This window comes from Haliotis asinina, chromosome 2, assembly GCF_037392515.1.
Source record: "Haliotis asinina isolate JCU_RB_2024 chromosome 2, JCU_Hal_asi_v2, whole genome shotgun sequence".
Classification (NCBI taxonomy): Eukaryota; Metazoa; Mollusca; class Gastropoda; order Lepetellida; family Haliotidae; genus Haliotis; species Haliotis asinina.
Window position 1 is genome coordinate 81,572,342 of NC_090281.1, and position 27,779 is coordinate 81,600,120.

Sequence of the window (27,779 nt, forward strand, 5' to 3'; positions counted from 1 at the left end):
GAATGATATTTATTTTTTACTTGTGTCTATAATATAGTAAAATATGTTTCATTTGCATTTTTATGTAATATTAAAAGACATTTTGGATTTGAGTATGTACAACTTTATAATTTACTAAATCACGTACATCCGTCACTTGTCTTGAGCATTAGATTCCGCCATACTGGAATTTGCACCTCGTGGTGCTCGCACTTGTTAAAGTCAAACTCACCTGGAATCTAGCGTACTCCAGGATAAATTTATCAAAATGCCAACAAGTAACCCATTACCCCCAAAAGAGAATGCTCTGTTCAAAAGAATATTGGTATGTATCGTACTCCACAATTTTGCGAGGGCGTGGGTTGGGGATTTGCAGTGAGCACGAACATGTTGAAGACTCTTGTATTTCAGGTTGTTTAGTTACCGATCACGCAACTTTTTGTGATTGTAATGAAAATGTATTGTCATTTCTAAAGTACTACATTGAATTGTTTCAGTTAGGTGTCTTAGACAGCTCTTCAGACACAAGTAGTTGTCGCTGACACTAAACACAAGAGGTCTGACCTAGGATATAATATTCAACCTGTCTCTAGGGGCTATCGTTATAAGCATTCAAGGATGCTCCTGTCTGTCTAGAAACTTCTGAGCGCTGGCTGTGCGATTCTACTTAGTGATGTGTAGTATGTAGTCTGTTTGATACGGACAAGATTAAAAGTAATCTGTTGATTGAATGTATTTTGATGAAATGGAGGAAAGGAAGCATTATCAATTATGTGATACTTTGAAATATCAATGTTTGACATTGCTAAGACTGATAAAATACAGTCTGTTTTCTTGCACTAGTTTGGAAATATCTGTCCAAACATTAACCATTTATGCTTCAGCAGATTTATGTTGTGAATGCACACATAACAAAGTCAAATGTATTTATTGGATTAGTAGGGTAGAAGGATTCACCATGTTGCATCATGAAGTTTACATGATTCTGTGCAACTGAAACTGTATAATACGGTTTACAGTTTATTGATGCCTTGTTAATATCCTGAAACAATATGATGCATACTCGCCTGCATTAAATCATGTATCAAACCCCTATTATTTGTGATGTGGACCTCTTCATTCATGTTCTTTTTATTTGATTGCCCTTGCATAGCTAATGTGTTTCATAGCTAAGGTATTTCATAAACACAGACTTTGCTATTGTATTTAATGATTGAAAGTTTTTGTGTTGTCACACATTTTCACTGAATGTATTTTTGATGAAATAACAATAATTATTCTTCAAGACATGAAATGAGATTTTCAGGACATTTCAATTCTTAATAGATGTACTGTCATTGAAATGTGAAAATACACACAAAATTAAACACAGATGAAGTCCGAGTTACTTAAAAGTGCGGGTGAATTTTTTAATAATCAGGAATGGTCTAATAAAGCATGTTTGAATAATAGCTCTGATCCATTACAAAATACTATCCGTGATTGCACAGTTATCAAATGTTTTTGAAACATGGCATGACCATGTACACCAGATGTAAGGCATGAATTTTGCAGTATATTTGCCATAGGTAGAAAGATCCCCAAGTGCACCAATATTATCTCGAATGAGAAGACATCATATCCAGGTTCCCTAGTATGCACAGGCCCACTGACTTTGTGTAGATAGATGCTCATGCTGTTGATCACTTAATTGTCTGGTCCAGACTAAAATGCAGACTACTGCCATATAGCTGAAATATTCCTGAGCGACATTAAACAGCCAAACTAGTTTATTGTTTAATAAATCTTCCGACATCATGTAAACTTTTAAACTTGAGAGATGGCTCTCCTCAACTGAAAGAATAGTTCACCTTCATTTGTGGTGGACACTTAAACTGAGAAACTATGTTAACATCCGAAAGATGATTTCCTGTCATATTACACTGTCATTCAAAATGGCTATGCACATGTTATGCTGTGAGATTGAGAGTGCCAGTTACAAACAGTATTAAAATGTGTTTCTAATCTTTTGAATTTGTCAAATGTATAGCATTTTTCATTAAGTGAATCATCTTATGTATTACCGATTTCAGTCACTCCGCCAGAGTCTGTAAAAAAATATTTCATCCATGCCATTTCAATATTTATCTTGCCATGCAAATTTAGCAGTTTCAATCCCTGATCTCTCAACATGAATATACATATATGATATCTGTCTGCAACTTTGGCCATATGTTTGATCCTGTTTGGAACAAAACATTATTTTGAAAGGTTTGGTTAATTTTGTTCCCCGTCAAGAAGGAAATAATATTTAACAGAAGGATGGATGAATATGGAAACTTTTAACGTTCAAATCTATTGCCTTTTCCTGAAAGCAAATTTTCTGAAAAAATTTGATGTAATCTGTCGTATGGAACAGTAGTAAGGTTACTAAGAAAAAGAAAGTTGAATTTAAAACAGTCGTTTTAAATTTAGGGTAGGTCAGTAAATTTCCAACCCTGAAATGCTCACAGTGTGAAGAAGTCTATTTGAGAAATCAGTGGGCACAATATGTTATAAAATGCTATGACTTGCCTGCCTGGACCCTGTTTCACAACAGTCTCGTAAGCATAAGATCTGGTAAGCTTTCTCATAGCCATTGCACCTCCTATACTGTAACACAGGAACTACGGATGCTGCGAGAAAAGTTACGATTTTCTAGGCTTATAAGAGCTTTGTGAAAGGGGCCCTGGAATGATGCTCCTGAGTGAAAGCTCTATTTTTCCATGGCTTTCATCCAGTCATTCTCTTTCATGATTCAGTCATTGTCACATGTGTATGGCCATTTCTAGTGCCCCCTGTCTTGGTATTGCTGGAATATTGATAAATATGGCGTAAAACCACATTCATTCATTTGCTGGAATGTTAGAGTATGACATTGAGAGAGTAGAACTCCATATAAGCTATTGTCAATGTGGGTATGATACCCACCGTCTTTTAATTTTAAAATCCAGGTGTTCATTTCTGTAAGTATGACAGATGCGACAGCAGGGATTGGGAAAGAGAACTTTGACAATGGGCCATTTTCAGGATTATTAGCCATTTTCTGAATTTTGAATGAGCCACTGCCCTTGTATCAATAGTAAACTTCCAAATTTTAATGGGCCATTTTTCATTCTAATTCGTAAAATGGTCCATGGCCCCTGCAACCCCCAATCCCTGGCAACATGTGTTTAAATTCAGTAATAAAATAAGACCAAAGAAAATCCACACAACATTGCCAAGTTATAGCTAATACAGCTTTATCCATGTGTAGCCCCAAAGCTTTCAAAGTCATTTTAGCTCTACACACCTTTTTAAGCATATAATATTTGTTGTTTTATTATGGCTAAATATCAGTACAATCACAAATGGCTGAAGGGATGGTAATAATTCAGCTGGGGTCCATGCAGTTAGCCAAAGTACTGCAAGACCCCATCATCCCTAGAATGGTGTCTACCTTCAGTTGTTGACCATCTTCAGTATTTTTTAAATTGTATTGTCCTAATCTGAAATCTTTTTTCAGAGATATGCTTGTTTTATTTGTTATTACTGTGATATGCTATGCCTCTGTGACTATAAACTTTATATCAGTCAGTGACTCGCTGTAAGAAATATTATGTACCGAGTTTAGTCTGCATCTGTTTCGATGTAATACAAAATACCAAGATAGCTATTTAATGATAGAACAGTCATGTCTTCAATCTGTCAAATCTTTTTCTGCCAAAACCATGTTCCCATCATGTTGTTTCACCTCCATGCTGCAAATAGCTAATGTTACATGTTACAATATCATCAGAAGTTGATTGTGATTGTGAAACACAGTATATTGTACTTGTCTTTTAATTCAACTAGCAGTCCTCTAATAAACTTGTTGTTTTTTTGTTTTGTAAGGTGTTAAGAAGTGGATATTTTACTTTGAGCATGTGGAAGCTTAAGACACCTGCTCACCATTTTCAATTTTTTACTGAAAGCCACTGTTTGATTGGTCGTTATTTATAGATGGATCAATTGCTAAAGGGTTAACAAACCATGACTGATATCCTATCTCCTCGTCACATTTCAATTTCCTTTAGAATTATTCAAGAATATTTTTATTGCTTCAAGTTCGACTGGCTTGAATTGATGTGATATGCAACATGATGTTGATGTATTGGGTAAATACGCTTTGTTATTTTGACAAAGCGTAATCATAAATTATTAGTGGAGTTGTTTTTTTTAATACGCAGGCATTTATTTTTCTGGCGTGTTTCACCTTTTCTGTAGCGTATTTACACAAATATGCAGCTTGTCTCCAGCTCTGTACAGAGTAGATATGCCAGACAAAATTTGGTCAAGAAGGCAGAAATTTTTACTTACATTGTCCCATGTATGCTTGTTACTTGGTTTTTGTACATTACAAAGTGTTGATTCCAGGATGCAGTAAGGTTAGCGTGAGGCAGCTGGACTTGAAGCTTTGGTTCAAATTGCTTGTTGCACCAAGACGTCATGGAATCTTGTTTGTAGTTGTTTCTAGTATGAATCAGTTGATTAGGTTAAACTCGTTTGCTGTGATAATGCCCGACACACCTAAGTGAACACTAAAGTCAAACATGTAAAACTTACTTTCTATGGCTTAATGATTCATGATCTTTTGGGTTTTTTTCAGAAATGCTATGAACAGAAGCAGTATAAGAATGGGTTGAAGTTTGCAAAACAGATTCTAACAAATCCTAAGTTCTCAGAACATGGAGGTAAGTTGTGTTGTAAACCAGGTCCATCAATTATCCGTTATTTACCACCATTTAAGTTTAGTTGGCCATAGTGAGGCTGGATGTTTTTGAGCTTTGATGAGTTATGACTGGTGCTGGAAAATGCCTTTTTTCTGTCATGTTTCATTGTATTACCAGAAATTACCATGTCATTGGATTGTATTTGAAATTATAGAAACCATTTACTTATTTGCTAGTGATTGTGGTGTTCGCAACCTGGAATGTTGAAATGAGTATTACTTAAGGTTTACCCAAAACATCAGTATTCTAGCAGTAATATTCCAGAGCAAGCAGAATTCGACGATTGCATTACTAGCACTATTGGGAAGCATGTGCACACTCTTAGTGCACAAACGGTTTTACCGGCAGATACCCAGTTGTTGTCATGAGGAGTTTTATTGACAGTTGAAATCTGGAAGTGAAGTTATATGAAAAGCAAGTGATCATCTGTCTTATTTACCCAAGATTGTTAATACCTTTTCAGGTGCAAAATCAACTGAATGTATACCCGAGTAACAAAAAATATAGCGAGCAAAATTCAGCAAGATGAGTTATCTGCCAGTGACAGGCAAGATAGAAATGAAAACACTCTCACAGTGTTGAGGGAAAAGTATGGCTCATCATTGAAAACTACAAAACATCCGGATATATGGCGAGTGGCTACAGTTTCGCCGATGCGATGTCATCAATGCTATTTTTGTAGGAAACACTTGATATTTTTGTGTGAAATAGATGAATTTATCTTTTATCACTCAAGATTAGTAAAATAAAAACTTTATATGATATTGTAGATAAGGAATTACATTATTTGCCTCACACGCACATCATTGAAACTTCCTAACACCGGGATATGTCAAGACTGCATGGAATCCTATTTCTGGCATAAACAATCTGCAGGTTTAGCCAGTAGTCTGAAGATAAAGTGTTGCAAACCTTGTTCTGCTTAGTTCTGCTGAAAATGATGCTAATGCTTTGATATAATTTTCAATAGTAGTGTTTGAGGGGTTGTCATACACTGCCCATTTTGCATGTTTGGGCAATCATCAGTAACAAAGGATCCCTTTAACAATCTTACAGCTATGTATCTGTGACCTGTATCAGACTAAGTATTTGTGTCATCTCAGAAACCCCAGCACTGTCAGTTTGGCCAGCTATGCATTGATGCAATGATTCCATTGTGGGACTGTTTGAATGTATGATGCAGATCATGATAGTAATAACTGACGTAATTCAAGTTTATCTGGAGCATTTCTGGCAAAGGTACACAGATTGTTTTCAGATAACCAAAACTATATGCTACTCAACGCAGGTATGGTTGAACAAACTCATTGGGACCACTAAAGTTTATTGTAGTAGTTATTTGTTAATAACGTGTTCATTAAGGATGTAGTATACTGTAATTATGTAGTAGTAATACGAGAGAATCTCCTGATCCTAATATTGAATGTTGGTATACTGAATGATATTTACAGAAATAGTTGTTGTTTTTAGTCCATTAAGTTGCTGCTGAAGAGGAATATGACATTCCCCTCTCATCACAGTCAGAATCATGAACGTTCTTGAGTATTTCCTGCCTGTACCCTGTGACTATTCCACATTATATGTTATCCACAAGAGACTTGTTACCGTGTACAGCAGCTTGATGAATCTGTTGTCAGGCTAGGTGATTTGGTTGATCATGTCATCGTGTGTAGAGGCGAAGTGCTACGCTCTTACCCCAGTTCAATACTTATAGTGGCACAAGGCCTTCGGTTCATTATGTGAAAGATGATCATGATGCAGAAAATTGACAAGAACCATAGCCTTTGTTATTTTGAATGAACAAAACCGTCATGTTATGACCAGATAGAATGACTGTACGAAAATAAAAAATACTGAATTTTTTGTTTGCATTATGGGATACCAAACTGAAGCCAAAATACTGAGGTTATATGACGGTTCACCATTTCACCCCCAGTCATGTCATCATATCCTGAAGGTGTGGGATGTTGTTCATGATATCATAAGTTTGACCGTTCTAAAATTTACATACATACCCGCCACTGTCATCATGGTCATATTGCTCAACTATTTTAGCGAGCAACTGCCCGTGAAGATCCGGAATAGAATAGGTCTTCAGCTTGCCACATAAGGGGACTATGCTTGTAAGAGGCAACTAACAGGATCGGATGGTCACTGACTTGGTTGACACATATCATCAGTTCCCAGTTGTGCAGATCGATGTTAATGCTGTTGATCACTAGATTGTCTTGTTATTTACAGTTTTCCGCCATATAGCTGGAATATTGCTGAGTGCAGCGTAAACTAAATTCACTCACTCACTTCTTCATGCAGTAGTTATCAACAAAGCAGGTGATGTTGACTATGTGAAGCTGATTATGAATGTTTTTCTCTGTGTGTTACAGAGACCCTAGCAATGAAAGGTCTGACACTGAACTGTCTAGGTCGCAAGGAAGAGGCCTATGACTATGTTCGACGTGGGCTTCGGAACGACCTGAAGAGCCATGTCTGTATCCTTGAAACACCAACATACATCATGTTCCAGAAAAATAGTGACAGCTATCACAGTGTCATGATCATGTTGTATACTCATTTCCTAAAAAGCATATTACATAATACTGTGATGCAGTAGTGACCAAAGAGATTGTTCTTTGCATATGAAAAGCTACAAAAGAAAAGAACAAAAACCATTGCAAGCCTTTTAAATTAACACAAATATGATAATAATTTTTTATCAAACATGTTTTGTAACAATGCCCTAAAGAAATCATTAGATTGCAATGTTTGGGCTGTGTCTCTCTCTGTGCAATTTATATAATAATAATAATAATAATAATAATAATGATATTTGTATAGTGCTGATCTCCATGTCTTGTGCATGCTCGTTGTGCAAAACAGTTACAGTCCATTTTCAAATTTCCCAAGGGTGGTGGGTTCACCTAGTGGTTTAAGCGTTAGCTCGTCATGCTGAAGGCCCAGGTTCCATTCCCAACATGGGTAGCATGTGTGAAGCCCATTTCTAGTGTCCCCATCCGTTACATTGCTGGAATGTTGCTAAAAGCAACACTCACTCATATTTCACAAAGAGAGAGGTCTCAAGATGAGCTTTAAACATCACTTCATGTCGTCGGTCACAGATTAATCTGACTTGATAATTTGTTGTCAACCTTCACCATTTGACCAGGCTGGCATGTCTATGGCCTTCTCCAAAGGTCTGATCGCAAGTATGATGAGGCAATCAAGTGCTACCGCAATGCTCTTAAGTGGGACAAGGTTTGTTGTTTTTTAGCATTTTTCAATTAAATATTACTGAGGGTGTGAAGGCTAGATTGTCTGTTATTGTCCAGTTAGTCAGCACCATGTTTATCTCAAGTGGCAAGGTCCGGGATTAGCATCATCAGACTTTTCTCTTCCCAAGATAAGGACTCATCTTGTAACCATGGTAACTGAAAAGCTGTTGGACGTGTTGAGCTGTATTATCTAACAGTCACATTTGTCTGCTAGAGAAAACCACTTTGTTATCCCCTGCTTTTCTGAAGCAGAAATTTAAAACCTTTCAACAAGGTTGAATGTTCAATGCTCTCCTTCCACTTTGCTATATAGTCACCAAAACATTTGACATAATCATATCTAGTAGACATATCCATGAAGAGGTTTTTGCCATTGTGGGGTATATTGATGACTTTGCCTTCTTGTTTTATTTTGTTTATCGCAAGATAATTAATAACTAGTACATATTTGTTTCAGGACAATCTCCAGATCTTGCGGGACTTGTCATTGTTACAGATACAGATGCGAGACCTGGAGGGCTACAGGGTGAGTAGTGGACAAAACAGATTCCAAAATTGACATCAGCTGTAGACTGTGAGAACTATTATACATAGCTATTATACATGTTTTCATACATAATCAAAGAAGTTGAAGACAGTGCTTTCATTTTAGTATTTCAAAGAGCAAATGACTTCAGCTTCGGCAGAATTGTCTCAAATCTTTTAACCATGAATGCATGAAATGGCACCGAAGTAATCCAGCACTGCACAGTCAAATTGAAATGATTTACATGTTTGTCTTCTTTCAAATATGCACCTAACCATTACCTGTCTGGTGTTCTTGCAGGAAACAAGGTACCAGCTGTTGGCTCTACGGCCAGGCCAACGAGCATCGTGGATTGGCTATGCTATGTCGTATCATCTTCTCAAAGATTACGATATGGCTCTCAAAATTCTTGATGAGTTTAGGAAAACGCAAATGGTAATTGCTTATTCAGGACGTTTAGTGTGACTTATACCCCAAGCAAACTAATGCTGCTCATGATGTTGACAATAGATCTTCCTGATTACTGTGAGGTCAGTTATTACTGATACAGTCCATACTGTTGGGTGGGGTAGCCTAGTGGCTAAGGCGTAAGATCATCACGCTGAAAACCTGGGTTTGATTCCCGACATGGGTACAGTGTATGAGTCCCATTTCTGGTGTCCTGTGCTGTAATAATGCTGGAATATTGCCAAAACTTAAGAAAAAGCAGTATGAAGCTATACCTGCTCACTGTGCTTCTGTATATGGCAGAGTATCTAAGTATGACTACACAAAACAACCAGCATTAGAGTGAACAGCAGTTAGCTAAATAAATTTTGAATAAGCCATTAAACCCTGTTTCATATCTGCTGTATGACTATGGTTTTATGGACTGTGTTGAAGGGTTGATGGGTTTGGTTTAGGGCACTATATTGCTAAACATGAAAACTTGGTCTGTTCTCATATGTCTAGCGTGGTATAACTTGAATATTAATGGAGTGACATAAGATGTACAATCCCATAAATCCCTTTCATTCAGGGCCCTGGGGTAGCCAAGTGGTGAAAGCATGTTATGAGTTTGTTGAATAGGTACAATGTGTGAAGCGTATTTATAGTGTCCTCTGCCATGACATTTCTGGAACATTGCTGAAAGTGGCATAAAACCTTACTCACTAACTGTTCATTCAGTTCATTCATCGTGATTATTTATTTATCTAATTTTGCCTTCAAGCCCAAGCCACTTGACTACGAACATTCAGAACTGCTGATGTACCAGAACCTGGTGATGAGAGAGGCAGGAATGTACCAGAGGGCGCTAGACCACCTAAAGATGTTTGACCACCAGATTGTGGATCGCCTTTCCCTCCAAGAGATAAAAGCGGAGATCCTTACAAAGTTGGGCCGAGCTTCAGAAGCTGTGGACATCTATCGAGACTTGATCAACAGAAATCCAGAAAATTGGGCATATTATGGAGGCTTAGAAGAATCTGTCAATCCAGGTGAGTTATGGTGATTTTTTTATGTCCATGCAGTGGATGAAACAAGCAAAGGACAAGAACAGCTTTTATGAAGGGGTACAATAATTTCATCTTTAATTGTTACAATATTGCTGCACGTGATGCTTACAATAGATCCTTCTGAAAAACATGAAGCTGATTTAAACTGATGCAGTAAATTTACTTGAAGGACCAAGTCTACAAATGTAGCTTTAGATGTGAGCATTTATGACTACTTATCACAAGTATACTAGTAGTGTCTATTCTGGCTGAATTATTGTCCCTCACTGCAGCACTGAATGGGGGACTATGTATTCAGCAGTGTGTGTATGCAAGTCTGTACCCATTCTTGTAAATGTGATATCTTATGAACTATCGTAGCCGTTGTCTTCAAATTTGGTGACAGCCTACATTGGGGTATTACACACACACCAGCCAGTTTTGATGACTTTGACCTTATTTTCAAGGTCTCCATGACTGACCACTTTTCAAACTCTTGTTAACATGATATCTCATGAACTTTTGTCATCAGTGTCTTCAAATTTGGTGACAACCACTGGGAGATAGATTATAGAGACTCCAGTTTATTTGGGTGACCTTTATCTTATCTTTAAGGTCACCTTAACTCTTTGACCCCTTTTCAAACTTAAGTAAAAGCAGTATCTCAAAAAAGATTGCACCCAATGTCTTCAGTTTTGACAACCTGATCCTTGAAGATCTGGGTTAGAATAGGTCTTCATCAACCCATGCTTGCCATGAAGACCCGTGAAGGTTCCGGGGTAGAATAGGTCTTCATCAACCCATGCTTGCCATGAAGACCCGTGAAGGTTCCGGGTTAGAATAGGTCTTCATCAACCCATGCTTGCCATGAAGACCCGTGAAGGTTCCGGGGTAGAATAGGTCTTCATCAACCCATGCTTGCCATGAAGACCCGTGAAGGTTCCGGGTTAGAATAGGTCTTCATCAACCCATGCTTGCCATGAAGACCCGTGAAGGTTCCGGGGTAGAATAGGTCTTCATCAACCCATGCTTGCCATGAAAGCCAACTGTGCTTGTCATATTAGACGACTAACGGGATCAGGTGGTCAGACTCACTGACTTGCTTGGCACATATCATAGGTCCACGGTTGTGCAGATCGATGCTCATGCTGTTTACCACTGGAGTTTCTGCTTATTTACAGATTGCCACCACATAGCTGGAATATTGCTGAGCGCAGTGTAAAACTAAACTGACTATGCTTGTTGTAGTTGGTGACTTACTTGACTGGATGATCAAGCCCACTGACTTGGTTGACACATATCATCAGTTCCCAATTGTGCAGATTGATGGTCATGCTGTTGATCACTGCATTGTGTGGTCCAGACTCAATTATTTACCGACTGCTGTCATATAGCTGAAGTATTGTTGAGTTTAGTGTAAAGCTGAACTCACTTGCTCACTTTTGACAGCCTACTGCTAGACACATACTAGATGATCCTGTGCTCTAAACGCATTTGTGACAAGAGAGGCGGTACAACAAATTGGGCGAGTATACTTGGCTGCTAACACACAGGTAGCTTGACGATTGTGCACATGCAATACATGCTAAAGGTGACATGAAATCAACACCGCTACTGATCAACACCTGTCTCGCTACTGTGTAACACCAGTCTCGCTACTGTTTTACACCTGTCTCAATACTGTTAAACAGATTTCAGTTGTAGTAAAAAATGTCCAGGTTAGGAAAACATGGGCAAATAGTTCATTCTCAGGCAAGGGAGATAGCATACAATGTTATCATGTATATGAACAAAAATTGTGCAACCAAAGCAGATTCTCTTTTACAAAGTGGCCTTGCTACTGGACTCTCAACGGCAACTTTAAAGTGCATTAAGCCAGAAGGTGGTAGGAAAGCGAGTGGACCTACATTATCAGTCCCACCAAGTTGCGCAAACCCAAAGTTGCAGTTACAAACTTGATGATTTCGACCAGTGTGCAGTCCCATCAGTTTGTACAAAGTTTATATGGCGTAAAAAAACAACTACCCACTCTGGATACGATGTATGATATGGCAAAGTGCCAGTTGAACTACAAGGGTTCTAAGGAAAGTTTTCGAAAAAATCTCAAAGACATGGGGTTTAAGTGGCGAAAAACGCAGTTAAACCGTAAACTTTTAATGGAACGTAAAGACATTGTTTCCAAGCGTTTGCAATACTTGCGTGCAACACACGGGGAACATGAAGTTCTCGATATTTATCAGACAACCTGTATCCCTCTTGTTTCAAGTGGATCGTTCTGTGGGGCGTTCCCAAGTATGCAAATTGGGGTCACTTGTCAGGTCGTGGATCATCTTATATGTGTTTACCAGTAGATTGGGTGATAATGCAGACACCAGTCATTTCAGGTATCTTGTATGTGACCAACAAAAAGAAGTTGTAAACATGTTATAAATATTTCGTTCTTCTTTAGCGGCAAGGGACATTGCCATAATAATGAAGACACTTGTTATTATTCTGACATAATCTGGGATTAAGCCCTGTTACTGTAATGCTAGCTAATTGTCCATGTGTGTACCTGAGACTGAGAGGTTCCTCACATTGTTGACAACTGATACAACAGTGCAGGGACTCCCAATATACCTTGGATATTGCCAACCTATTCCTTGTGTTGCAAATGATTCATCTTGAAAGGGTTTTGGTTATGGCTGATTCATGGATGAGTAAGAAAGGTTCTGAAAGGGGATACTTTAGTGACTTTCGATTATTGCATTATTATTCAGGGATTGGGAAAGGCATTGGCCACGGACCATTTTGCGCATTAGAATGAAAAATGTCCCATTAAAATTTGGAAGTTTACTATTGATAGAAGGGCAGTGGCCCATTCTAAATTCAGAAAATGGCTAATAATCCTGAAAATGGCCTGTTGTCAAAGTTTGCTTTCCCAATCCCTGATTGATTATAAAAATACTATCAAAAACAGTGGAACCTGTCATAATCCAGCAGGTCCAATCCAGCGAGTTGTCAATACCAACATAAAATCTCTGTCCTGTCATTTTAAAGCTCTGCAGTCAGGCAGCTGTGATTTCCACATCGTGGCATGAAATGAGCCGACCAAATATGTGCAATAAACAGGATTCAGCACTGTCTAATCCAGCACATGGCAAGGAGTCGGCATGATGTGTCTTGTCACCAGTTAATCCAGCATTGAAAGTACACAGTTGCCGACTAAGATAATTTATTCTTAGTTCAGTATGGGTATACTTGTACATGTAGCTAGAGAGTTGACATGTTTGATGGTGATACAATGAGGGTGACAAAGCTGGTTCAGTTCTAGTTGTAGGTAACGCTGTCAGCTGTACAATCAGGCACACTGTCTAAACCAAATTATTTCTTCAGTCCCGATGAGTGCCAGTTTTGACAACTTCCACTGAATATAATAAAAGCTGAAAAGACAATGCAGAAACTGTCATAAAATAGTTGACTAATTACAAATAGAAAAAATGCGCAAAACGTCTCTACAACATGGCATTAATGTCCTTGTCACAAATCTATTTCCAAAATGTATTAAGTTGAGTGCATGTAGTTTTATCCCCTTATATCTTCTTTGTTATTTAATTATTTTTTTCACATGTTCTAGAAACGGAAGCTGAACGCCTAGAGCTGTACAGGGATGTGCATGAGAAGTATCCAAGGGCATCCACACCAAGGAGAATACCATTAACATTCTTAACAGGTGCGTGTTACTTTCATGTGTAACCTGTTTGAATTCTAAGACTAGAGTTTCATGCCTATATAACAGTTGAAAGATGATGTTTGCATGGTATCCAAGTGACATGGTTTATTGTCATTGAACCTCATCAATCATGCAGTCAGCTGATTTGTCAGGCACACTCATCGTTCCATACTGCAGTGATATAGCTGGAATATTGCTGACAATCACCAGCTTTCACTCACTACCGTGTGGTGGGGTAGCCAAGTGGTCAAAGTATTTGCTTCTAATGCTGAAGACCTGGGTTCAATTCCCAGCATGGGTATAATGTGTGAAACCCATTTCCCAGTGATACTGGTGGAGTGTTGCTAAAGCTGTATTTAAAAAAAACCCACTCACTCCAGATGGTAGATAGACTATGATGTTGTGGATAAATGATGGAGAGAGGACAGTCAGTTTGTTGCCTACCAAGACATGTTGAAATTGGAACGGGCCAGCTCAGAATACTATCGATGAATGGGGGTAGCTATTTTAAACAGTGGCATTTTATCTCAGTGACCTGGCAACAAACCCTGTAGGCTTGACTAGAAGAGTAGTTTCACTTCCTTGTTGCTATAAAGTATATTGTATAGTTTTGTATATCAGATCTGAAGCACTTTTCCATATCTTCACCTGATGAAGGAGTAAGCATTAACTCCGAAACGTTGTGTTCTCACATAAAGAAGTTGATCTCCATAAAAATCTTCATTCTTATGTATTTTCACTTCTAAATGACATTCAAAGACCCAACAAAAGTACTAGAATGTGTACTTTACTGAGAAAGTGTAATCCAAATAAAATGTTACATGTTTGGATTTATTCAACATTTTAAAGTCACTCTAGTTATATATCACCTGTGGATCAGTATTGTTAAGACAGGACTGAAAGTAATCAACTGTTCTTTCTTGTAGATGAGGTTTTGAGGAGTTACGCAGACGAATACTTGAAGAAAGCTATCCGTAAAGGCGTCCCTCCATTGTTTGTGGCTATGAGACCACTTTATCATGATGTTGAAAAGGTAAAACAATAAATGAGCTTGCAAAAGATGGTAGGGTCTCTTTGAAAGCTAAGCTCCTAATTTGACATGTTTGTATATATTTTTTTAACCCAGACGGTACTGATCACTACAAAAATCTGCCCAATTACAAATTCATCATTTAGGGATAATCATGTACGCCACATTTTGTAAAGCCAAGCTATTTAGTCAGGTAACAGTTTTGGCATTAAGCAGTTTACACTCTTCAATGCCAGATTTTGTTGCTCTTAGATTCTGGTGTCCACCCATGTAGTGGTTTGTAAAAGTATTAAATTATACAGTCGTTTTCCAAACTTTTTCAAATGTGAGCGTTTTACTTCTCTGTATCTGTAAGCATCCCATCTATCAGTCTCAAGTCCTTAGGGAGAATACAACCCCTGTCCCTTAAGGGCGTTATACATTCTAAACTCTATTTACATCCACTTCAAATTTTGGGTACCTAATCTTTGGGAGTCAGGGGACAGGCACATACAATATCTATGGCACTTGCCCAGGGAGATGTCACATTTTATAAACTCTTGTCTTGAAATGTTTACCATATCACAACAATAACAACAAAAATAAAAGAGCATGATATATGATACGGTTTGGACTATTTTTGACTATGTGAGAACGACTTTCTGTGAGTTAATCATTCCTGTATGTTTCTGTTTCAGGTGAAGATTATAGAAGATTTGATTCTAGGCTATGTGAATAATTTGAGTACTACAGGCTACTTTGATGCCAATGTTGGTAAGTACACTGTAGTCTGTAGAAATGTTCTTTTAAGGTAGAAGTACCACTGTTGATGAATAAGTATGTGACATATGACATTGCCATTGTTTCCCTTAGGTGAGAATGAAGAGAAGGAGCCAGCTACGGCCTTGCTGTGGACATACTATTACCTGGCTCAGCATTTTGACTACCTCGGTGACATCCGGAAGGCCATTCACTACTGTGATCTGGGCCTGGAACACACTCCCTTGTTGATAGAGCTTTATGTCCTCAAGGCCAAACTACATAAGGTAACACCTTTTTACTCACTGCCTGTAGACAGGAGCTGATTTCATTTCAGACCAGTTCATTCAAAAAGTTGCTAACAGGATGGCTGAAGTAGCAATCAAAATGCCTTTCCTAATCACACTTCAGAAAGGTTGATGCCAGCCATTACAAGTGAGTTGTGCCGCTGCCTTATTGCTGAGTGCGGTGTAAAACCCAACTCACTCACAGATGAGTTGTGTGTGGGTTGGACTTTCCATAGCCCATAGGAAGTGTTGCCTTTAAATCGTCAACATCTGTTAGTTTAAGTTAAAAAAAGTTATTAAAAAAAAATTATTTCTTGAGTTGTAAACTAATTTGGGGTATGTCCCAATATTTTTCAAAGTGTGTTTATGAAAGTCACCAGTTGAAACGTGGCTCATAAATCTCTAACTAGAGTTTGTGAACAGATGAAAAATAAGCTACAGAACATTACAATAAAAGCAACATAAACTCAAAATTAAGCGTGATCCTTAGGAATTGCTGCTGTATTTGAATCAGAGTGCAGCTAAATCTTCATAGATTGGCATTAGGTGACGACAAGGACTCATCAGTGATGATCAAGTTTGAACATTGATATGAATGATTTATAGTGTTATCTTCCTCTACTTGTAGCATGCAGGTGACATTGAAGAGGCTGTCCGGCTGATGGATGAAGCACAAAGTCTAGACACAGCTGACCGCTATATAAACTCCAAATGTGCCAAGTACATGCTGCGTGGTAACCTCATTCAGGAGGCGTCCGATATGTGTGCCAAGTTCACCAGGGTGGGTATAACTCAGCAGTAGCTGAATAGAAGCATGTCATACCCAGTCAAAGTTTTTTTTCAAATCTGATAGACGAAATAGTAGCCAACCACAAAAACACAAGTAAGGACCACCCCATGCTTGCATCTTACTATGGCCTGACCAACAAACTATTAATTTGAAAGTGGTCCTTAGAAATTTTTTAAGTTTCCGATAATTGCTGTGTTATATGTTCAAGTGTGTGCTGCAGGTAATATGAAACCTAAATGAAAACCTATTCTTTCCTCAGGAGGGTGTTTCTGCAACAGAGAATCTGAACGAGATGCAGTGTATGTGGTTCCAAACGGAGAGTTCAGCTGCATACCAGCGTCTTGGCAAATGGGGCGATGCCCTCAAGAAGTGCCATGAGATAGATAGGGTATGCAGTTCATGTGGGCACTCCTGTAGATAACCTTTTGGTTCATCACCCAGAAAACCTGGGTTCAGTTCCCAAATTTTTCCCTTTTTGCTTTTGAGCTGGATGTTAAAGGAGTACAGCAGTCCAGATGCGCTGACTGTGAAGTGTCTACACTATCACCATAACCCAATTTATTTTTACTTATTTGCATACAAAAATTATTCACAAAGCCTAATGACTGATTTTGAATATTGATGTTGCTGCATGTGATGTTTACAATAGATCCTTCTGAAATAGATGAAGCCAACTTTGACTGATGCAGTATCATGTTTTACAAAGACACATCTGGACCTGGGCCTAGATTTACAAAGCACTCTTAGCACTAAGATAGTCGTAAGTCTGTGTTAATATATGGCACTTAACTTTCTTAACGCTAAGTGAGCTTCGAAAATCTATACCCTGGTCTAAAATGTTGCTTGTCTTCAGTTGTGAGCAAGCATATGATGGTTATAGTGTACTGTGAGATTGTATGAGGTCAACTCCATCTGCTAACAATATCATTGGTGTTTCAGCATTTTACGGAAATCATTGAGGACCAGTTTGACTTCCACACCTACTGTATGAGGAAGATGACGTTACGGGCATATGTTGGCCTGTTGAGGTTAGAAGACAAATTGAGGAGTCACCCCTTCTACTACAGGGCTGCTAGGATAGCAATAGAGGTAATGGTTTTGCTCAATCTTTCAATTTCCTGTTAATGTTCTATTTGATATTTCCACCCATGGGTAGGGGTTTCCTAATGGTTAAAGCATTGGACTGGAATACTGGAATATTGCTAATAGCAGCATAACCCATATCCTCTCACTCACTCACTCACTCACTCACTCACTCCACCTATGAGGATGCCAGCAATCCAGGTCCGGCATCTCATGTGACTCTTCAGCAACCCCTGCTTGTTGTTAGGAACGTGTAACATGATTGGGTCGTCAAGCATGCTGACTTGGTTGACAGATGTCATTGCATACCATCGACGAAGATCAATGCTCATGGGTTGTCTGGTCCAGACTTGAGTATTTCCAAACCATCATCCTGTATCTTGGATATTCATGGATTAACAACGAGGAGAGTTCTATGGATATACAACTTCGAGAGTATGAGAGACGTTTCAGTGCAGCTACTACCACCATTATCAAGTGGCTTCTCCAACACATCGCTCTTATTATATCAAATAAGTTGTAAATCCATTGGCCGCTCCTCATTCGCAATCACACCAACTTCTCAATGCCACTCAAAGAAGTTATTCCGAGGTAATTTGTTAAATATACACTGTTGCATGCAGTATAATGTACTGAATTTTCAAAGGCTTTCAGAACCTGAAGTTACAGAATTGTGAAAATACTTCTGTTAAAGATAAATTGGGATTGCTGTACAATGATTAGACTTATTTATACTGATATCACTGCACATGATGTTTTCAATAGATCCTTCTGAAAAAAAATCATGAAGCCTACTTGAACTGATGCAGTAAAATTAAAGGATATGAAAGGGATTGATGATGTCACACCAGGATTTCATGATCGTTGCTTTCTTTGCAGATCTATTTACATTTACATGACCACCCGCTTACAGAACACGAACAAGAAAATAACCTAGATACAGGTAAGATCATCATTAGATAGGGAAAGTCTTCAATGGCTATGAAGAAAATCCAGAAAACTGTTTTTGAGGTATCCCACTGACAATCTTAACATGCAGTTTAACCTGCTGAAGTCATGTAAGTGTTGAAAGACCTTGAAAATTACTTGAATGTCACCAAAATCAACTGGGACTAAATTCAGCTGTGTAAAGAAAGCATGTGTCTATATATTACATAGGTAATGCTCTTACTGTTCATCACTGGATTATCTTGTTCAGACACGATGACTTACTGACTGCTCCCTTACAGTTGGAATATTGCTGAGTGCATTGTCTAAAAAAAAAGAAACATCGACTCTGATTTGGTTCAGAGATCTCACAACTGGAGATGCATTTGGTGTGTAATCAGCTAGACTAATACCTTCAACTGAAAAATGTTCACTGAAGAATTTAACCGACATTCTTTGCCTTTCATATAAAACATGCATCTTGTGAAATATGTTTTTGACCTCTGGCACGCATTTAAGCAGTGTAGTGTGGGATATAGTGTTAGGCTATGTCCATATCTACAAATTGGATTATCTTAAGAACCATTGACTAGGCTCTTTTCATATATGATTCTTTGTTCATCCCGCTATGAGAAAGGTCCCAGGTGACCTTGACCTTCATTTCAGGGTCACAAGGGGACTTTACATTTTACCCTTGTCAACAAGAACAGTTCACTGGATTTTCTTAATATTTAACACCAAGCTGTATCTAGGGAAGGCACAGGACCCTGTTGGTTTTGGTGACATTCAGTTAATTTTCAAGGTCATGCTGACACTTTCAGTGCTTCAGCATTTTAAACTGCATGTTAAGATTGCCTGCAAGATGCCTCAAAAACAGTTTTCTGGATTATCAACATAAACCTTGACGTCCCTTAAATGTTTTTCAATAAGCAGTTTCTTTATTACTATTTTTGCATGTTTCATACACTAAGACATTCAGTGTCAAGGTCAACATGTTTCTTGAAAAGAGCAACAGAGCAAGATCTCAAGAGAGTATGTTTTTGTTGACATTTAACTTCATTTTAAATTACGACCTTCACTTTCATTCCTTTTTTTATTTGATTTGATAATTTGCAACAGAAGATTGTGTCAACTTAGTGACAGTGCTTCTTTATACGTTATTCATCGTCACCGATGGTACAGCTAAAATTGAAATGGCACGGTTATGTTTTTGACAGCATGCCCTTATGGCACACTTGATTTGTTTGTGAATGTGTATTAAGCATGTGTTCACCATTCCTTCACTTCAAGTCATGTAATGTTTTGCAAGTTCAGTTTAATAGACCATGAATTTATGGCACACCTGAAATTGAAATGGCATGACTTAAATTATCATGACAGTGATAATTTTTATGCATCTTCTTGTTTACCTTTCTGTCATCATGATCTATCATGACAAATATACCAGAACCTGAAAGAAGCCTTGTTATGCTATTGCACATGGGCCTGATGTACGCCATAGCATCATGTTGTGTGCATTAACAATACACCAGTAGTTATGTTCCCTCTTGAATTTCACAGAAAATCTTAGTCCTAGTGAACTGAAAAAGCTGAAACGGAAACAGCGGAAGGCAGCCAAGATAGCAGAGATGGCTCGGGAACGACAAAGAGCCGAAATGGAGAAGAGGGAGTTGCAGAACAAGAAAAGCCAGGATGGTGACCTGGATGGTCCCAAGGAAGAAGAACTTGTGCCAGACAAACTGGCCAAGGTATGAAACTTTATGTTGTAGACTCACAGGCTTTTCTGTTGTCACACTCAGACATAACAAGTGGCTACCTGGTGTAAACATTCCCCATCAGTGCAGTCCCAGTTGTGTAGAATGATGCTTATGCTGTTGATCACTGGAATGTCTGGTCCAGACATTATATCTAGACCACTGCCATATTGCTGGAGTATTGTTGAATGCGGCATAAACAACAAACAATGAAACATGGAAGTAGTTCATGATTGTCTGTGTGCAAATGTTAGGTTAGCATTTTCCCCAAGATAAATACACTTGCGAGTTTGTCATCTACAGGATTCGGGAGGTCAGGCTTGGTGAGTGTTTATCAACACACCCCAAAACAACATGGGACATCATTACACAAACCATTAGTGAGTTTGGTCCAGACTTGATTGATGACAGGCATATATCAGGGAGTGGCATTTAAGAACAAACGTCCACTTTCAGTCACCTTTCTTCCCATTAGAGGCGTGACAGTACAGAATATTCATGATACAGTACGTATCGTGATATCTTGGCACGATACAGTACAATTCGATTCACATCATGCTATGCTATCTTGAGGTATTTGTTTTAACAATGTATGTTTTGATATCAAGTAACAGTGTAAATTTTGACATAACTGTCATTTTCTAATGAAAAGTAACAATTTTAAGGTCAGTGAATGACAATGATAAATATACAATATGGAAAAATTATCGATATATTTATTGTCCGATCATCACAGCTCTACTGCCCATCCCCTGTCTATCCCTCCAAACATAGCATCTATCAGTTTACTCTGTTGAACCAAGGTTACATGATAACTGATAGCCACCAAGTATGCAGATCTTTATCTGTTGGATCTTCACAAACTCATGCTTGTCGTAATAGGCGACAGTCAGGTGGCCATCCTCACAGACTTCTTGATGTGATAACATCCAAACTGCATAGGCTGAGAATCGAGTTAGTTACTGTGATGGTCTTGACTACGTTGTTTGCAGACTAGCATCATACAGGTGCCCCTGTCATTTATCAACTAACGATTTAGTTATGCAAACTAAAGCTATTGCTAATAGCTACTGTGCCTATCTTCCAAATGATGTTAATGCACTGTTTACAACTTTGTAGGCTGAAGACCCCCTGGAACAGGCCATGCGCTTCATGAGGCCCCTGCAGCTTCTGTCACCTCGGAGGGTAGAAACACATGTTTTAGCTTATGAAATTTACTCTAGGAAAGGTGAGAAAAATATTTCTACAAAGAGAAAATATTGTCCTTGTTATATATATATATAGGTTTGATCATGTAATGGGGCTGCCTTGGGGTTAAAGCATTCACCAGTTGCGCTGAAAATCCAGGTTCCATTCCCCACACGGGCACCTTATATGGCAGGGATATTGCTAGAAGTGGTGTAAAACTAAACTCACTCAGTCATGTGGTAGATGTCCTTTACCTTGTCACTTAACTCCCATACTAATTTCAAAATATCTTGATGTGGATGAAATTGTCAAACCTCATTTTGTCACATATTCTTCGAAAGAGGAAACTTTGGTTAGAACTATCATTTTCTAGTATGTTCGTATTCAAAGTGTCAGATTTCCCTTCCTTTACTTTGCAGGAAAATTATTACTGATGTTGCAGTCCATTAAGCGAGGTTTCCAGACCGACCCCTACGATCCCCAGTTCCACATATGTAAAATAAGGTATCTTCAGCTCGGTGAGTATATGGGGTTGATAACTCTTGAGCAGAGAGTGGCTTCCATGAATGACTTTCCTTTTACTCCACCAACCTGGGAAGATCAGGGTTAGAATTCATCTTCAGTAATCCATGCTTGTCGTAAAAGGCAACTAACAGGACCACATGGTCAGGCTTCCTGACTTGGTTGACACATGTCATAGTGTCCCAGTTGCGTAGATCAGTGTTCGTGCTGTATATCACTGGATTGTCCAGACTCGATTATTTACAGACCGCCGCCCAAAAGCTGGAATATTGCTGGGTGCTGTGTAAAACTATACTAGCTCACCCATTTTGCTATACCTATCACCACAACAAGTCTAATGAATATGAGCACAAAATGAAAAGTATTCTCTTATGTATTTACCAAGTACATCATATTACTACATGTAAAATGTTACGTTCAGATTCAGAGTAAATCGACAACAATACAATACATTGTATTGGTACAGATTTTGAAAAGACTTAAACTAATGAAATAACTGTTCAGATGTGATAAATGTAAACCTCATTCTGTGCATTTGGATGTGGTAGAGTAGCCTAGTGGTTAAATTGTTCACTCGCCATGCCAAAGACCCGGGTTCAATTCTCTGCATGGGTACAAGATGTGAAGCCCATTTGTGGTCTTTCTGCCATGATATTGCTTGCTATAAATTATTGTTAAGTGGCATAAAATTAAACGGATATAACTGGGAGATCCTATTTACAGGAATCTGGGATTTTTATTTTTAGATTAATATTTGTGATATATTTGGAAGGCCAACTGAAGTATTTCTTAAAGTACTGTCGAAGATAGAGAAAAGGCATGTTTTGTCATGTTTATCTCTAAAGTTATGTACTTAATACTTGAAAGTGTGAAATGTCTGTTAAAATAAATTCAGCCTTACTACAGTTCCAGTGGCTGGGAGATAGGAAACATGAAAAAAAGATTCTACTGAGGAGAGATTAGTACATAAATGAGCAATGCGACTTATTTGGAACAGACTATAACTATGCAGATTAGTTTGCAATGATATGGTATTATGAAGGGCACTTTTTAAATATTCATTTTTAAACTAGACTTAGCTTCATTATAAATGGTAGCTGTCGTAAAAAATACTAACTTTCATGCTGAAACTATTAAGTATGTAGCTACCATGGAGTCTCACTGTCACTATATATAGAAACGGATCGGAGAGAACATCTCAAAAGCAGAATTAGGACAGGTGTTGGAGACGATGGCTAGGGGATAGAGATATCAGCTAAGATATAATCCTTTAGGAGAATTAAACTGGGGAAATACACGGCGTAATATAACAATTTACAAATAATATCCAGTGATGTCAATCTCTAGGTGGTCATGCCATCTGTATATTTTGAGACATGTTCATTAATAGATAAGACATCCTCAACACACATAAAAAAAAGCACGAAAGGTCTTTGAAATGAACCCTTGCCCCAGTCGGCAGGGCATGCATTTCATGCCAGGTGAGGCGACTTTCCATTGTCATACCTGGCAGAGCAACCTAATTGCCATCTATAGTCTGATCTATTGTTTTCAGCAGCTATTTGTATTTTTCTTAAGGTTTGTCCAATTGTACGAGTAAACATGCTTTTCTCAATAGGCCGAAGTGAGTTATTTCGACATATCCTATGTACAGTTGTGTAAATTTGAGAGATACAGAGTAACAGCCGAAAAACAGTGTTTTTCTATTTCCGTCAGTTATTTAGCTTCTTTTAGATAGTCAACGCCTCGTCTGTCCGTCCGTAATCATTTTGTTTCCGGAGCTGAACTCCAAAACCGTTCAATATTTTTATGCAAATTTGGTAGATTTATCAATCAGAACCTAAAGTGGTGCCTTTTGCTAGATAAAGGTTTTTGTGATGTATTATTGTCTCGGTTTCCATGGAAACGTTTCGGACATAGTCACAAAAGTGAGACGTGTGTTTCGTTTCCAGAGCAGAACTCAAAAACCATTCAATATTTTTCTTCAAAACTTGGTAGATATATCAGTCAGAAGCTGAAGTGGTGCCTTTTGCTATGTACAGGTTTTTGTGATTTTTTTTTTTCTCAGTTTCCATGGAAATGTTTTGGACTTACTCTCAAAATGGAGGGATGGGCTTCGTTTCCGGAGCAGAACTCAAAAACCATTCAATGTTTTTCTGCAAAACTTGGTAGATATATCAATCTGAACCTATAGTGGTGCCTTTTGGTATTAAACAGGTTTTTGTGATTTATTTTCTTGGTTTTCATGGAAATGTTTCAGACATGGTCTCAAAAGTGAGAGGTGTGTTTCGTTTCCGGAGCAGAACTCCAAAACCGTTCGATATTTTTCTGCAAAACTTGGTAGATATATCAATCGGAACCTAAAGTGGTGCCTTTTGCTTCTTACAGGTTTTTGTGATTTATTATTTTCTCGGTTTCCATGGAAACGTTTCAGACTTACTCTCAAAAGTGAGAGGTGTGTTCCGTTTCCGGAGCAGAACTCAAAAACTTCTTAATATCTGTCAGTAGAACTTGGTAGATATGTGTGGCAGACCCCAAAGTGGGGCCTTTTGCTATTTACAGGTTTTTATGATGTATTATTTTCTCGGTTCCATGAACGCTTTGCTGACTTCGTTTCCGGAGCACAACTCAAAAACCATTTCATATCTTTCAAAAGATCTTGGCAGATATACAAGACAGATGTTGAAGTGGTGACTTTTTCTGATTACAGATATATGGCATTTATATTTTTCATGACTTCCATGGAAACAGTTCAGTCTAAAAACACAAGTAACTGTCCTTTCAAATATGTGGGGGCCGGGGGGATATGTCATCTTCTGATGACTCTTGCTCTTGTCTAGTGTCTTTTGAATTGCTTTGACTTTTACAAAAGCAAAGCTGTTTTGATGAAGTTTAAACGTCATGATTTAGAATTATTGCATTTAGATGTTGATATTTTTGTTGGAATAGAACACCGAGCTATGATTTGAGTTTAAGGTATCTTGGTGATTGTAATTTTTGTGGATTTCAGTGAAGAGGAGTGAGCTGAGTGAACCCTTGCAGTCTGTGATAAACCAGGAAGTGGAGCGAGTGTACGAGGGGAAGTCTGCAAACACGCTCAACGATGAGTTCATTGCTAGAAACTCCAAATCCTTAGAACATCTACTTGCAGGTTATTGAAACACTTCACAAGACATTTTATAGGTCCACAACGTATGCGTATTCAGTGTTTCAAATAGTTTGATGTGTTAGTCAGACGGAGCAATGGATCACAAATCATGCATGTTACTCATATGAATTATTGTGTTGGCCAACAGAAAAATATAGCACAGCTTTTGCCCATAGACTCATCTTTTAATATTTTTTGTATCTGACCACTTTAGTCTAAAGATATTTGTGGTATATTCTGTCATGAAGAAATCTTTTAATTACTGCTTTCAGATGTTTGTGAATTTTCATGAAAGGGAGATAACTCCAAATATGTTTTTTGGGGGGCACGGAAAGGTTATGAGGTGGAAATTAATATCCTCTGGTTTTTAATAACTGTTGTGAATAATTGTATCTTAATTTCTTTATGTAACAATATCTTAAACGTCTTTTTGCCAGGCGCCCGAATGATGTACGAGCTAGACCAGGCTACACAGGTGAAAGCAATCTCCTTGGCGACATCTTTGTCCAATGATATCAAAGGAGTTACAATCAAGGTGTGTACAGTGCTTTGTTTGCTGTAGGTATTTGAGATTGAACCCCTTCCCATGAAGATGATTGATGCATGTCCTTGTATCCCAGTAGTATGGAATACTGCTACGGAGTGCCTGAAAACACAGAAGCGAGAGTTCCCACATCTAATTCCTGTAATGAATGATGAATACTACTTTTATGGATCTTGCCAGTACTGGTGCAGTGCATGACCTGGCCCCACTGAGTTCTCTTCACCTGTGAAGATCCGGGTCAGAAATTATCTTCAGTAACCCATGTGTGTCGTAAGAGGCGATTGATAGGATAAGGTGGTCGCACTGGCTGACTTGGTTGTTAAATGTCATTGTATCCCAATTGTGTATATCAGTGTTCATGTTGTTGATCACTTGATTATCTGGTCCACACTAGATTATTTAAAGACCAACTCCATATAGCTGGGATTTTGCAGAGTGCAGTGTTAAAAAAAATAAAACAACCTCAGAATGATAAGCAGATAAAACATTAATTTAAGGTAAATTGTTTGTGCGAGATTTTATGAAAATCTGACCCTAGTGGGGAGGAGAGGGAATGCCTCAAGTTATTCAGTGTATTACTTGAAAATCTCTGTTTCAGAACTGCATAGAAGTATTGGAGTGTTTGTGCCGAGGAGACTTCGGCAGTTGCGAGAAAGATGCCCAGGACTACCAAGCCAGATGTCATAATGTGTTTCCATATGCAACCGCGTTCATCATCCCTCCCTCCACACAGCCTGATCAGATTGTTGCCAATGGCTCGACGTCATAGAACCTGACATACTGTGATACTCTTGTAATTCACACTCCCCACAAGGGAGACTTGTTATGGCTGACACAGAGTCCTTATTCTTGGATGTTGACATTGATGTCCTGGTACTTTCACCCAAGAGGTGTTTCATGTGCTACCAGGGATGTAGAAACATTGAACCAATGTACACTACAGGAAAGTGTTTGACACATTGAAAACTACAGTGTACACACAAACACAACCGGGGCGAGGTTTGTTTGGGGCTGTATATTCAGCTTATCACGAGACGCTTTACTGATCTCTCTGGAAAAGCTGACACTGTTCTTCTATCGTTGATCCACACAGTGCTTCTGAACGTATTCCCAAACAATGTCAAGATCTTTTACACTACTCTAAAGTGTGAAAAGGTTCAAAGCTAAGATACAAATTGATGTGATTTTTGTATGGATTGTGTTTCTTCCGTCTTCAGTACATAGAGAATATTTCAGAGGTGATACAAACCAGTTTTGTATAGAAATGGGACCTGTGCCACATTAAACTAGAATATTGACTCTTCACAACAGGAGATGTATTCCTGACAACTTATATTCATTGTATGACATGTCACAGCTGATGTTTTCCTTTCAGTCAGCTGAGTTTTCACTTATCAACTGAATTTGTCACGAACCAGCATTTCTATTCCCAGTTTTGTATTTCTTGTGCTGCATCTGCTGAAAGCGGAAATGTTCAGTTGTACAGAACATAGCATATCTTTGAGAGCTTTACCTGTGGACTGTAAAGAATGGAAGAATCATCTCAAGTTCTTGGAAATTTATTTATTGGAATATGTTTTTTAGGGGAAGTAATATGGGAATACTTCCAATGTGCCAAGAGATGTAGCTTATCGTTGCTCAAACTGCCTGAGCAAGGAACGTCTTCATGTGGTTCATTGCATTTTCCTCATTGTGGCTACAAGCTTTATTTATGTTAGACCCCTGACCGTTACAAAATGAATCATGAATGAAATTGATCGCTCTAGTTAATAAATGAGATAGGAGAATGTAGGGTGGTTTAGAGAAATTCATGCTACCGTGATGCCTGAATGAAAAGAATGTAATCTTGGCTTCCAAATTAATCATGGTTTGGATGTTTCAAATGAACTAGGAAAAGTTACTGTTCATGGAGAAATGGCTTTTGATGTATTAACACTTTACTTTACTGTAGAGCCGAACATGATACTGTTCTTACAATCTGACAGTATTGTGTGGGATATCTATAGATATATAATAGAAAGTTTGAGCCCCTTTAGAG

General features: G+C 38.3%; 1 protein-coding gene across 1 annotated transcript; it reads left to right on the top strand.

The window, feature by feature from the left end:
• The first annotated feature begins 144 nt into the window (after nucleotides 1-144).
• On the top strand, nucleotides 145-26,607 carry LOC137274423 (N-alpha-acetyltransferase 15, NatA auxiliary subunit-like). The gene is made up of 21 exons (XM_067807595.1): nucleotides 145-304; nucleotides 4,625-4,709; nucleotides 7,133-7,237; nucleotides 7,912-8,000; nucleotides 8,475-8,543; nucleotides 8,844-8,978; nucleotides 9,754-10,021; nucleotides 13,635-13,730; nucleotides 14,657-14,763; nucleotides 15,438-15,513; nucleotides 15,613-15,785; nucleotides 16,414-16,566; nucleotides 16,835-16,963; nucleotides 17,515-17,664; nucleotides 18,538-18,601; nucleotides 20,146-20,333; nucleotides 21,459-21,567; nucleotides 21,947-22,045; nucleotides 25,060-25,200; nucleotides 25,635-25,732; nucleotides 26,340-26,607. The coding sequence occupies exons 1-21, from the start codon at nucleotides 248-250 to the stop codon at nucleotides 26,508-26,510; spliced, it is 2,562 nt and encodes an 853-aa protein (XP_067663696.1). The 5' UTR covers nucleotides 145-247; the 3' UTR covers nucleotides 26,511-26,607.
• The last annotated feature ends 1,172 nt before the right edge of the window (nucleotides 26,608-27,779 follow it).

Bases quoted from the DNA above. Each gene is read 5' to 3' on its own strand.
- LOC137274423 (XM_067807595.1), top strand. From the start codon at position 248: ATGCCAACAAGTAACCCATTACCCCCAAAAGAGAATGCTCTGTTCAAA. The intron at 16,964-17,514 runs GTATGCAGTTCA...TTGGTGTTTCAG, and splicing joins AGTGCCATGAGATAGATAGG to CATTTTACGGAAATCATTGA. The intron at 25,201-25,634 runs GTTATTGAAACA...TCTTTTTGCCAG, and splicing joins CTTAGAACATCTACTTGCAG to GCGCCCGAATGATGTACGAG.